The sequence below is a fragment of the Vombatus ursinus genome, unplaced genomic scaffold (genome assembly GCF_900497805.2).
Source record: "Vombatus ursinus unplaced genomic scaffold, bare-nosed wombat genome assembly UNPS02014818.1, whole genome shotgun sequence".
Lineage (NCBI taxonomy): Eukaryota > Metazoa > Chordata > Mammalia > Diprotodontia > Vombatidae > Vombatus > Vombatus ursinus.
Window position 1 is genome coordinate 48,868,111 of NW_020954596.1, and position 14,301 is coordinate 48,882,411.

Sequence of the window (14,301 nt, forward strand, 5' to 3'; positions counted from 1 at the left end):
AGTAAAAAGTGGTAGGGCCAATCTTACATTCTCCCAGAATCATTTTTTTCTATTATTAGTATTTCTCCATTTTATAAACAACTGAATTATTTATACCTTCCATATACATTAATATACAGCCAACTCTGGATTACCCTGAGAGGTGCTCTTGGTAGATACTTGCCTAACATAAAAACTTGCTTTCAAATTTTTGTTAACATGATTGAGCAAAGCAGGTGGTAATTCTTTGTTGAAACAATTCATTATCACTTGTTTACTTTAATTACTGCCCCTAACCAAGTATAGGCACATGGTGCAAGTCCAGTTCAAAGTTGAGGCTCGTGCTAAGCTGATATTACTACAACTCCTGGCACGTAGTAGGCGTTTAATAATTGTTTACTGACTGCTAAGGAAATGAACCTCTAGTAAGAAACAGGAGAATTCTGTGCAGGGGAAGTTGTATACGGAAGTTCCTTGGATCTTGAGAGGATGCTTGCTTGCTTGCTTTTTTTTTTTTTCATGCATTTCCAGGTCAGACACATCACTGCGTTGAATCAAAGAAGTACTTCTTGAATTCACCACTCTTACCCTCCATTACCACGGATAACAGAGAGTTGACTGTAATTATGCCATCCAATTCTGAATCCATTTAGCCTCTGCACATAAGAAAACTCCATTTAAGACGAGAAAACATACTGACAGATTAAGCAAGGACTATTATGACACCTAGAAGCATTTATTTTATGCAACCAACTTAAATATGATCATGTGTACATAAAGTGTACACTTTTACCCTTGCTGAACAATGCCAGGAAACATAATATTGGTGCAACAGTCTTCTAAAATTTAAAAAAAAAATGAGTTCATACTGGGAAACAAAATGCAAAACAGACATTCTTTCATTTATCGCAATGCTTAAAACTGAGTGCAATTCTAAACATTTCCAATTTTCCTTATGAAGCTGCCAAAGTCCATCTATTTTTAAAAATTGACTTTTTTACATCAATAATAAAAATCTGGTGATGCACATTACAAAACCAAATCCTGAACTGCCTTTACTCCTTTAAAATTTCCAATATTCCAACATAATAGCCACTGGAATAAAAAACTTTTAAAGTGATATGCTTTATAAAACAAACAACAATATGTACATTTATTGCAAATTATATTAAACTAAAGTGGGGGAAAATTAAAAAATGAAATGTTTACTTGCAAACCAATAATTTTAATTATTTTTTCACTCTGATAAAAATCAGAAAGCAACATTTATAAAATTGCCACCACATGACTTTTCATAGCAGGGAAATGAAATCTGTACATCTTATTTTTGCAGAAAAGTAGGCAGGCGGAAAGAATTATACATAAAAGTCTTCAAAAGGAAAAGCCAAGAAGTACTTGTTCCAATCTCTTTTTCTCCTTAAAATTAATTCAGTAGGCTTCTATTTCTCTTGTGTAACATGGGCATTCCTGGCTCTAGAATTATGAATTTTCTGTGTCAGTGTAAGGACATCCTGTGACTTTCTTTAAAAAAAAAAAGATGCAGCATGGAAAAGAACGGTGTGATGCACTTTAAACTCCAGATATGCAGGAACTGGAACCAAGTGTTAAGCAATTTGCTTAATTATTGACTTCTCATAAAAAAAGTCTCAGGGGAAAATAAGTACAGTTGCTTTTAGCCTCTCTCAAGAGTTTCTGCTTTACATTTCCATTCAAGGACTGGTGTCATATGAAAGGGAAGTAATAGTTTTTCAGTTTTCAAGGCAGAAATTGGGTGTTTTGAAGTAATCTCAGTTTCTGTACATGTACATTTTGAATTCTAGTTTTTGAAGAAGGTTGAGCCTGTCCTTATTTGGCCGTCATTTCCTCCCTTTTCGAGTGAGGCTTCTTTTTACCTTATAGAGAGGAAAAAAGTTACTATTAGAATAGACAGTTGGCAATCATTAGGCTGTGACACTAATAGAATTCAATATGGGATTTCACAGACAAGCAAATATACCTTCTTTTGGAGACTAATACACATATATGCTTTATTCTTTTTGAAACAAAGGTAGATGCTGTTGGACTTAATAAAAATACAAATTCATTTCAAAGTACTACTGGATTCATACTGGCTTCTTGTCATTTTTTCTCAGTGAAAAGCTCTAATAATGCAACTACCAGTGTGGAGGTAGTTATGATCTATTTTGATGTTAAAAAGGGAATCCTCATTCAAAAGGGTTGCCAATGAATTTTCATTTTGAACTTATCATTACTTTGTTTTAAAATCTTTTTTGAAACTGAAAAAAAAAAGTTGAATAAGTTTTGTTCTTTAGCGACTTAGTAACAATAATACTTAATCTTTATATATCCCAACCAGGCATTAGGGAAAAGTGCTCTTCATTCAAAGAAGTTGTAATTTTCTTTTATGTTATTATTAGTGTAGGAGAAAAGTGACAGTACAATGTCTCAAACAAGATGGTTATACTTTAGTTTTAAACAAGAAATCAAAATGTGACCTCTTAAGTTTAGAATGCAAGATAACACAATTTCATGATATTAAAACACAAGGAAAATTGTACTAATTATTTATGGGTACTTATCATGGTTAAACATCATTCTTATACTGTAACAGAATAAATATTTGCATCACAGTCCTATAGAAGCTGCCTGCTGCACCTTAATGAAGCCTCCCTTTGCTAGTTCTGTATCCTCAGTATCTTCCTGGCTTGCTTTCACAGACTTTTTAAATGATTCAGGTCCCTGGGAGAATTTCCTGGACTTGACTCTACGTCCCAAAGTGAATCTCCATCACTTTCCAGTACTTGGCTTCTGAAAGATTTTACATTATTGTGACATAAGATCCTTGTTGAAAGAATCAGAATAACATTTGAGAATTTATCACTTAAAATATCTGCGAACACAGACTTAGAACTATAATAACAAAACTATGATACGTGTTATTTTCGGAAAGAACACAAATCTGAATAGTTCAAATGATTTACACTATGGGAGACAGTGTGAAAAACAGTCTTGCAGCATGGGGTGTCAGAGGACCTGGCTTCCAATCCTCATTCTGTTATTGTTACTACTTTGGGCAGGTCATTTTACCTCTTATGCTTTACATCCTTACAGCCTTCATCTGTAAAATGAAGGGGTAGGGGAGGAGGATTGAAATAGATAACTGCTAAATTTCTTTCCAATTGAAATCCTAGGTACTGTTTTCAGTAATAAAATAACCCAAAAGATCTGGAGGAAATCCTTTTTTTGTTAAGATCTTTGATCCTTTCCTGGACTCAGTTTTAATTATAAATAAGGATTAGATCCCATTTATTCCTGTACAGTTAATGGGCACTTACATCTCCATTCCTGGGGGTTCAAAACTTACAGAGTACTTTTAGGTTTGCAAAGCATTATATAGATATCCCTTTTGATTTTCACAGAACCTTGTAAGTATGTTATAATCCACATTTTACAAGACTGGAAACTGAGGCTGAATTCCATATTCATGAACAGAGGGTCAGAATTCCAAGATCCTAAGACAGCTTTCCCAAACTAAACACTTGCAAAACATAATGATCCAAAATTTGGAAAATGTCTAGATTGTTTTATAGAAACAAAATTATGGGAGCTGAAGAGTTTTTTAATGCTTATGATTATATTAACATTTTTTTTTATAACTTTTTACTGACTATTTTTTTCAGGGAAGAGTTTTTGCCCCAAAATAAAGGAAAAATCACACCAAAGGATACACTGAACCAGGGGTGGGGAACCTGTGGCCTTAAAGCTACACTTCACAGAACAATTTGTCTGACAAAGGGCCGCAGTTGAGGACCTAGAGGACCACATATGGCCCCCCTACCTGAACCCCTACACTGAACCATTGTAAAAAGTATATACTAGTGTAAAATAAAATAGGTATTTTGGGGGATGGAGGGAAGGGGAGAGAATTTGTTGGAAATGTCATTTTGAATGACTAGTACACATGACGCAAAGTCAGTTTTCCACAAAAGGATCATGTGTAAGTAACTGCTTTGGGTGAGCTGAAGGGAGAGATGTTGAGAGAGAAGTACCTTTCAGATTCCTTCCCATTACATGTTTACACACCTTGGAGTCTTGTCTCATGCAGAATGGACTTTTCCCCTTCCCTATCTCTGAACATACTTTCCATTTTTCCAAGTTACCCTCTCCTCCAAGAAAACAGATCCTGATTACCTCTTCCTTACCTCTCCATGCCACCAACTCCCATCCCCCAAAAACAAACCACCCATCAGGTGAAAATGATCCTTTTGAGATTTCTCATAGCATTATGTCATCCTCATCCTACTATATGCATAAGGAGATAATAAACATGGGATTAGATTTTAAGTACCAGAGTAATTTTCTTTATATATGTTTTAGCATAAGAATCTGTACTACCAATGACTGATTAACTGTAAAGAAAGCCATGCTGAAATTGTTGCCGAGAATGTTAGGTGGTACATTTAGGGGGATTGGTTTTCAGCTCAATATTATTTAAGAAACCTGGCAATATTTTGATGTATACTGCTTTTAGTTTTCTTGGTATACAAAATTCAGTTTTACAGAATAAAATTCAAAATTTAAAGATAATCACTGTAAAAAATGGTTAGAGGTGATCATAAAAGAACAAGCAGTTTTGACTACAAATGTAAAAGCAAGAACAAAATCAATACAATTAGAATAAGAAAAGTTAATTAAGAAATTAACAGTAAAAATTTGATAAAGGTCAGCTACTAAGATATATAGGGAACTGATGCAGATATATAAGAAAAGGCATTCTACAGAACTGGTCAAAGGATAGCAACAGGCAGTTTTCAAAAGAAATGTAAAAATTCAACAATGGATTAGCAAAGACAAAAATGGTAAATGTTGAAGCAGATTATGGGAAGAAAAGCACACATTGTTGGTAAAGTTGTAAAATGATCAATAGTTGCAAGCAATTTGAAAATATTTTTAAAAAGCCATTACTCTGTATGGAGTTTTTGATCTAGTGATACCACTGTCATTCATATGTCGTATGCAGTTCACAAAGAGGCAAAAACAGATGCAAAAATACAGAAGCATTTTCTATCATAGGAAAGACTTGAAGGAAGGGAGATGTCCATTTTTGGGGGAATAGCTCAAGAAACTGTATATGAATTTAAGGGGTATTATGCCATAAGAAATAATGAATATGATGAATTCAGAGAAATTTGGGAAAACAGTATGAACTAATAATGAATAGTGAGTGAAGGCAACAGAAATAGGAAGAAAGTACATAATGAAAACCTCAGAAACCTGATCAATGCTTCAATTAACTGGAAAGGACTGATGAACCACTATGCTTCCAGACTCTTGACAGAAAGGTGGATAGGTTATAGGTGAGGAATCCATTTTCCAGAAATGGCCAATGTATTGATGTATTTTCCTTAACCTTACATCTGGAAAGGGAAGGGCATTCACTAGGAGATGTTTAAAAAAAAAAAAAAACAAATGACCAATAATCTAAGACAATTCTAAAAAATGTTATCCACCTCCAGAGAAAGAAATAATGGAGTCTGAATGCAGATCAAAGCATACTATTTTTCACTTTATTTTTTTTTCATGTTCCCCCCCCCTTTGGGTCTATGTCTTTTAAAATAGGCCTAATATGGTAATATGTTTTGCATATTTGAACGTGTATAACCTATGTGAAAATGCTTAGCATCTCAGGGCAGGAAGAGGGACAGGAGAGAGGGAGAAAATTTGGAATTCAAAATTAAAAAAAAAAAAGAATGCCAAAATTGTTTTTATATGTAATTGGGGAAAAGATAAAATACTATTAAAAAAGTACCAATATGAGATTTTTATAATAATCAGAAATAAACAGGATTAAGTTCAGTCATGACAAATGCAGAGCTGTTCTTCTAAGAATGTAGACTGCCAGGCAGGGTAGTGTATATACCAGAAAAAAGATCCAGGATCTTAATACAGAAGCAATGAAAACAGTATTTGACTGAAGTGAATTCCATCAGATAGAACAGACCGGTGTAACAACATCCTCTAGACTACTGATGGGGATACATCCCATTCTACTGGACTAGACAATCCTGAACATGAAATGTTCTTAGTTGTCCCTATGCATTAAAAACTCAATGACTTTACTGAATATACATATTTGGCATGCTATTTATATAATAATGGTAGAATTATACTTATATGATTTAATATTTACAGAGACATTAGTAAACCGTTAACATGCACTTGAGTGGTTGATTGATTCTTTATATTTTTTGGTATAAAGTCCTGAAAGGTTGTGGATGATTGTGGTTCAATGGTATTTTTAATCCAAGTGCCTTGAAAAAAAGAAAAGGACTTAGGCAATTAATTATTCAAATGAATGTCAGTTTCTAATAAATACAGGTAAGTTCAGAAAAGAGACTGAGCAGTAGGGGAAGTGCGCTGAAGGAAAGAGGTATTGATTGAATGGAGGCTATGGGAAACAGATGGTTTAATTGAAGCTAAAAGACATTTATTTGGAAAACGGATTAACTGAAAAAGTGTCAGGATCATGTAAGGGAATGAGGAAATGGAAGGGATAGATTTTGGGAGGTGAAGACTACAGAAATGTGGGTGCCAGGCTTTTAAACTTCAGGAGATCATGATCTTGCGGCCATCATATTTTGGACACCTCTGTCATAAGCAAAAAACTTAAAGGATTTTTTTTTTGGGGGGGGGGGGGCGCGCAAGGCAATTGGTGTTAAGTGATTTGCCCAGAGTCACACAGCTAATAAGTGTTATGTGTCTGAGGCCGTATTTGAACTCGGGTCCTCCTGATTCCAGGGACAGTGCTCTATCCACTGCACCACTTAGCTTCCCCAGAAAGGATCTTTAAAAAACAAACAAACAAACCAACAAACAAAAAAAAACCAACAAACTCTTTTAGCCTAGACATGGCAAGGAATAGAACTGGACCTGCCTTTAGTTCTGGGAAGATCACCTTTTGTAGGCTTCTTAGGTACCAGGGTCATAAAGAGACTAGATACAGACTTAAGTGGAAGGAAGCTAGTGATAAAATATCGACTGGAGGATATGCTAATACAAAGTGGTGATGAGCAAAGGGACGAATAAAAGGAGAGCAAAGAGAAAGCAGTGGGAAGTGGGGAGGAGAGACAATGGACTACAAGAAAGGTAAAGGCTAGTGAAATCCCACCACTGTCATCTTCAGCATTAGTTTGTGCAGAGTGATTGATTCAGGGTTAAATTCTGCCTAGGAAAAGAAGGATGGAAAAACTCCTTGGGGGCAGAAATTATTTTAATTTTTGTCTTATTATCTTAGTGCCTGCCTAGCAATATCTTATACATAGTGGTAATTTAATTAATTTTTGTTGAATGGAGTCAAAATTCTTTATGAGTATATGATTCCATGATTAAATATTTCTCTCAAGTTAGTGTCACTTATACAGTAATTTTCTCTAGTTTTAGGGTACTGAAATACTGAATTACCAACTCCTGCCTCAGCCAATTGCAGCCTTCACCTTTCAGTAATACCCTCACATATGACACACTAAACATCTACATCTAATTTAGTGGTCCCAGATGGGTTTTTGGTACGCTCGTGGGAACATTCCCATTTTCTTTTGAGGAATGGCCCAGACTGCCATTCCTGGTCATACTAACTTAGCCAGCCGTCATGCCTCAGCTGCCTCCTGACTTTGCTCTTGTAGGTCACTTCTTCTATTGGTGAGTTTTCCCTGCAGTCTCACTTTGGGTAAAAGGCCCAGACTAGTTGCCCTTCAATCGCTGACTCAGCCACTATGCCCAGGTACTGGTACCACTGTCCTGCCCTTTCCAGGTCCCTTTTTATATGTTGTTTTCTCCTTTAAGAATAAAAACACTGTGGACTTCTCTTTTCCCTTACATGTGTATCACTAGCTCTTAGCACACAGCTTGATACATAGTGATTGCCTAATAGATGCTAACTGACTTCTTAAAACAATTCAGTCATACAATCCTAGAGATAGAAAGGGCCTTAAAAGTCATTTAATCTACCCCACACCCCAAAAAGAATCCTCTCTACATTTGTCCTTTGAATGAAAAAATCTACACCAATTCCCTAAGACAGACAGTTCTGTTTCTGGATAATTTGTCCATTCTAGGATTTAAATTGTCTTGCTGCCTACAAACATGTCTGGTCAACCCCACCACTGGTTTATATAGTCTGCATGTCCATATTCTCTGTAGCACACAAACATACACATATATACATACATATATATAATAAAATATGTGTATGTATATATGTAAAAAGCACTTCCTTGGACTTATAGTTTAATTATATGGTTAAATAATGAAATGAGTTTAATCTTACAAGACTTGTTCTTGATAAAAACCATGCTAGTTCATTGTCAACAATGCTTCTTTTCTAGATATTCCCTATTTTCTAGATTAATAATAACCATTATTAAGTAATGTCCTAAAAAAAATTTTTTAAGCACAAATTGAAGTCAAGCTCACTTGCTTTCTCTTTCTTTCTTTTTTTTTTTTGAAATAAATTTGGATAACACATGCTCCTGGCCAATTGTGCAGTATTTTTCCACTCGCTCGTACAGATCCTTTTCACTGAATTTGCAAGACACTAGGCAAATAAATTCTTAATAGGTATGCTCCATATACCTGGGAACCTGTCATTCATACATGTTACTATAACAGAAATATGAATCTTGTTCTCACATACTCAATTTGCTTAAGCAAATAATAATTAATAAGCCAGTTGCTTATTTTCCAAATCTCCCTTTCTCTCTTGCTTGTGATAAGGTCTTTACCTTCTTGCTCAAGAAATTGTTTAGTAATTGTTTACCAATGCTTTCTTTGATTCCTTCTGGCAGAAACATTTTTTTCCTGAAGGGAATCATGAGAAATGGGCAATAGTATCTGGTTTGACAAGTCTTGGAAAGTTCTCTCTCCACGGAAAAAAGGCCCCTTTTTGCAACTTCTTTTTAGCTTAATAGATTTCAGAGTAATTCAGTGGGGAGTCACCACCTACCCCTACAATGAGGAAGTGCCCTTTCTATTGCTTCTTACCAGATGATTTTTAGCTTGAGAGCATCTTTATGCCTTAAAGGATATGCAGGGTCTTCTTCAGAAACTCTAATTCAAGGGTTTTTCACGAATTGGTTAAAATTTTTTTAAATTATCATTCAAAAAAATTGGTTTTCTTCATAATCTTATTTTATTTTATACTTAAAAGGCGTCCGCAGGTTTCACCAGACTGCCAGAGGGGTCCGTGACACACAGAAAAACAACCTTAAGAACCCCTGCTCTAGTTTCATTCTTTTCAGTAAAAAGCTGTTTTCTAACTCCCAAGTGTAAAGTGCTCCTTCTTCCTTTTCTCCTCTGTGTTATATTCTAATACACTTCAACCTCAAAATCATGGATCAAGATTCCCATATGGTTCTTCAGATGTACTTTTTTTTGGTTTTCATATTTAAGGAACATTTCAGTAGAAAGCCATTCATTAAGCCCCTTCTATTCTAGGGAAGAGCCAGCTTATATTTTGAGCATAGTTAAGTCACTCGGCCATGTCAATAATAAAAATATCAATAATATAAACAAAAAAAATTTTTGTTTTTGTCTTTTGGTGAGGTAATTGGGGTTATGTGACTTGCTTAGGGTCACACAGCTAGTAAGTGTCAAGTATCTGAGGCTGGATTTGAACTCAGGTCCTCCTGACTCCAAGGCTAGACCTCTATCCACTGGGCCAACCAGCTGCCTCAACAAAAAAAAATTAAGATGTTCCCTACCTCTATAGTGAGAAATATAATGGGTATTTCTGAACATAAATGAATTACAGGAAATATGTGTATTGGATATGGGGACCAACCATTTTAATGCTGGTTTGTTCAGTGAGAAGTACAGGTAAGGAGATGGCACAAAAATATGCTGTTTCAAATTTAGGTGAAAATCAAATAAATTTTCCCAATTGAGGAGTAGTTCCCAGTGGGTTCAATGCTCTCAGAATCATGTCAGAAAGTAGATTTCACATCCATGCATCTCTCTATTTAGCTATGTCTGTATCAATATCTATGTGTCTATCTTCTACCAAGAAGGTAGGTCTTCATATTCTTGATTGTTGTCAGAGCTGTTTCTAATCTTATTCAGTTTAAATACATCTAGGACAATCAATTAGTCAATCAATCAATCGATATTTATTAAGTACCTACTATGTATGTGCCAGATACTGTGCTAAGTGCCAGGAATACAAAAAAGAGGCAAAAGTCAGTTCCTGCCCTCAAGGAGCTCACAATCTAATGGGGGAGACAATAAACAAATATGTACAAACAAGCTATATACAGGAAAAATTGGGAATGCTTGAGAGAAGGGACTAGAATTAATAGGGATTGGGGAAGGTTTCCTGTAGCAGTTGGGATTTTAGTTGGGACTTAAAGGAAGCCAGGAAAGTCAGTAGGAAGAGAAGGGAGAGCATTCCTGGGATGAAGTACAGCCAGAGAAAATGTCCAGAGCCAAGAGATGCAGTGTCTTGTTTGCGAAATAGCCAGAAGAAAAAGCCCGCCCCTTGTGTGCCTGGATGGAATAATACTTGGCAGGGAGTAAGGTTTAAGTAAGACTAGAAAGGTAGGAGAGGGTTAGGTCATAAAGGGCTCTGAAGGCCAAGAGGTGTTATATTTGATCCTGGAGGTAACAGGAAGCCACTGGAGTTTATTGAGTAGGGTGGTAAAATGGTCAGACCTGCCTCTTAGGAAAATCACTTTAGGGACTGAATGGAGGATGGAATGAAATGGGAGACACTTGAGGTAAGTAGACTCACCAGAAGCCTATTGCAATAATCAAGGCATGAGGTGATGAGGGTCTACACCAGGGTGATGTGGAAGCATTGGAGAGAAGGGGGTACTTTCCAGAGATGTTTCAAATGTGAAATCGACAGGCCTTGGCAACAGCTTGGATGTGGGGTGTGAGAGATAGTGAGAAGTCCAGGATGACTCCGAGATTTTGAGCCTGAGGGATTGAGAGGACGGTCTTCCCCTCTACAGGAGACTGGAGAATGGAAGTCAAAGAGACTCAGGCAGGAAAGGTAAACGTGAGAATCATCATCATAGTGATGGTAATTAAAATCCATGTAGCTGATGAGATCACACAGTGAAGTAGAATAAAGGAGAAGAGAAGGGAATTAAGGACACAAGAACCCTGTGAGACACCCATATAATTAGAGGGAGAGATCTGGATGAGGATCCAGGAAAGGAAATAAAGAAGATCAATCAGATGGATAGGAGAACTAGGAGAGAGTAATATTGCAATAACCTAGAGAGAAGAGATTATTAAGGTGAGGAGAGTAATTAACAGCATTAAAGACTGCAGAGAAATTGAGGAGAATATTTGGGAAATAAGAAATCATTAGTAACTTTGGAGGGAGCAGTTTCAGTGGAATAATGAAGTCAGAAGTCAGATTGTCAGGCACCTAATGCAGATGGGCTTTTCAAGGAGTTTAGCCACAAAGGGTCAAGGAGATAGAGGATGACAGCAGAGGTGGGAAACAGATGGACTGAGTGAGAGTTTTTTGGGATGGGGGAAGATACAGACATGTTTGTAGGCAGTAGGGAATGAACCAGTAGAGAGGGAGAGATTGAAAAGAATGAGTGAGAATGACAGAGGAGGCAATCTATTATCAAGGTGGGCTTTCTTTTGGGAATGAAAAGGCTCACTGTGGTAGGGTGAAGACTAAAGTAATGTGCAAAACCAAGAAATAACAGTTACTAACTAGGAAACTGAGAACAGGAAGAACTGAAAATTTATATCCTTTTTACCTCCAAACAATCTGTCCCTCCTGTATGCTGCAGAAATCGGTAGTTTTTTCCAACAGGGTTCCTGATAGCCTGGGCAAAACCCTTTCCCTTCATCCTTCTCCTACTATTCCTTGTTATCTCCTACTCTCGCTAATCTCACCCACCATACACGGCTCTAGTTTTATCATGTCCTCTGGAGTCCTGGTTTGGTCACCAAACTTCCTTTAATTCACAAGTTCCCTCAAATTGCTCTTGTCATTTCGCAAAAGTCACCCTCCCTCCTGCCCCTCTGTAGCATGTAGTTCACTCCCAGCCCCCGAGCCTCTGCCCTCTCCATGCTGCCATCACCTCTGGGACATCACACGAGTGAGATCCTAGGGGCAGTTTCCCTTTCCATCCCAATCCCCGCCCTAATTCTCCTCACAAAATTGAATGTGCATGTTGATGGCCCTTCAATGCAGTGGCCTCCCACTTCATCTGCTCCCGAGGCCTGTACTTCCAGTCCACCTTAGCTATACACAGACACAATCACAGCACTGTTGAAGGCAACAGGGACTTAAAACGTGTAGTGATGTAGGGAAACGTGGGCTATTGCACCCCTATGATCTGCAACTCAGAACTTCATCTCCACACAACTTATTCTCTGTGACTTGCTCTTCCTAAATCTACTCTTTATAACCAAAAAATTTTACTTCTCAGCCACCTATAAATCTGCCCAGGGATCCTTTGGCTGTAATCCTTTCTGTTCTCACTTTCAAGCAGCCAAACAACTATGGACAGGCCTCTCTCCTCGACTCCAAGTGTCCTCCTCTCACTCACTTCTCACCTCTTGCAATCTGCCTTCACTGACACTGTTCTTAGGAGGCTGATGACTGTGCTTGCTCAATCAGAGTCTTTTCTCAGTCTTTAACCACATGGGCCACCTCCTCCCCCTTCGTGATCTCTGCGCTAATGATAGACTTAGTGGTGTGTACACATTGCCTCCCTCCCCTCCCCCCCCAACTCTATCCACTGCGCCACCTAGCTGCCCCTTGGTCATTTTTTTTCAAAGGGGACCAATGACATCACAAGGGTGATGTCGGGACTTATTTTATGAGTGAATTTAAGTGAGGCAGTTTTGAGAAGACAACTGGTTGCCTGGGATGCAGTGGATGACCTGGATGGGTGTCCTGAATGTCTGACCAAGCTCTAAGTGTTCCATACCACAGGCTTCAGCTGCTTCCATGGCTGCTGGAACAAACTGTTCTCATCCGTCCATTCTGCTGGGGGAAGTCTTCACATGCTTAGGGTCGACATCCCCTAAACTCACCAATGGCTTTCAGGCCTGTTGGTTACACTCAACCTGGTTTAGCTCGTTTTCGGAAACGATTTTTCTGGGGTATGGCTACTGCATATGCTACAGCTTCTTGGAACCACAGGTGAGAATATGAGTTTAATAAATGCTTAGTTATTTGAACCTCAATAAATTCTGTATAAATAATTAAATTTAAAATGGGATTCTATTTGTACATATTTTCAAGTATACTCACTTTAAAATCTCTCAATACCACAGTTTCCATAAATTTTCAGTGAGAAAGCTAAAAACTACTGCAGAATGTGTGAATAGTTTTAAAATGCCTTAATGTACTTTAGGTAAACTTTTTTGCATATAATGTTTAGTACTGAACTTAATTGTCAATGGGATAAAAACACAAAAATACAGAAAGAAGTTGGTTGTTTTCTGAGTTTTTTCTTTTTCTATTTCTTCTATAAAAGTACCACATCAAAGGAGTTATTCACAGGTTGAAGTGTATGTGCTAACAACTTTAGAATACTAAAATATTTTTTAAAAATACGTTTTTACAATTCAAGGTTTGGAGAGAAGCTACTTTATTTTACCTTTGTAAATCAATTTGCCTCTCTGCTGGTGCTGCTTTTTTGGCTACATCCTGTAGTTTGGGTGCTTTGGCGTTGCCTGCCTCCAGCCCCCCTGGGCTCTCCTGACCAACTGCGGCCCTCTTTCTTCCCCTCCCAGAAGATTTATTGGTTTCCTCATTTTTTGTTGCACTGCCCTGAGATTCAGACTTGGGCCGACGTCCTCGTCTGGCCTTGGGAGGGACGGGTGGTCCTGTCTCATCTGCCTTCTTCTCTTCAGTTTTCTGCTGGATATTCTCTGCTCCAGATGCTGTTGCTGTCCTCTTCTTTCCTCGGTCAGTGCTAATGTTGCCCTGAGTAGCCTGATCAGAGTTAATCTCCTACAAGAGTCCAAATAAAATCCAGTGACATATATGTTCATCACATAGTAATCATCCATATCTGAAAGCTATTGAAAAGTGAAGAAATAGTGGGGATTGGTAGGCAGGAAAAAGAAATGGAAAATCACACTTTTCCATAAAAATGACTACCCTGCACTAGGAATCCTAAGTGCAGTGGAAATGTATTCCAAGTAAAATCTACTGACTTTTTTCCTCAGGTATAACATATCTTTAAGATAACATATATCTTATTATCTAAGAATAGAATTTATTAAATCTTATAGACCCTGGTTCTGAAAAGATAAAAGATGATTGATGCCAATATCAGACCA

The 14,301-nt window shown here is 37.4% G+C and overlaps 1 protein-coding gene across 2 annotated transcripts in view; it reads right to left on the bottom strand.

Moving 5' to 3' along the window:
* Positions 1–463: 463 nt before the first annotated feature.
* Positions 464–14,301, bottom strand: part of PDS5A (PDS5 cohesin associated factor A) — a 147,328-nt gene continuing 133,490 nt past the window's right edge. For both annotated transcript variants that reach the window (XM_027836150.1, XM_027836151.1), the window contains exons 32-33: positions 13,614–13,969; positions 464–1,871 (exon numbers count right to left, since the gene is read on the bottom strand). In XM_027836150.1, the coding sequence (XP_027691951.1) occupies positions 1,868–1,871; positions 13,614–13,969 (360 nt within the window). In that variant the 3' untranslated portion in view covers positions 464–1,867. The remainder of the gene's footprint in view (positions 1,872–13,613; positions 13,970–14,301) is intronic.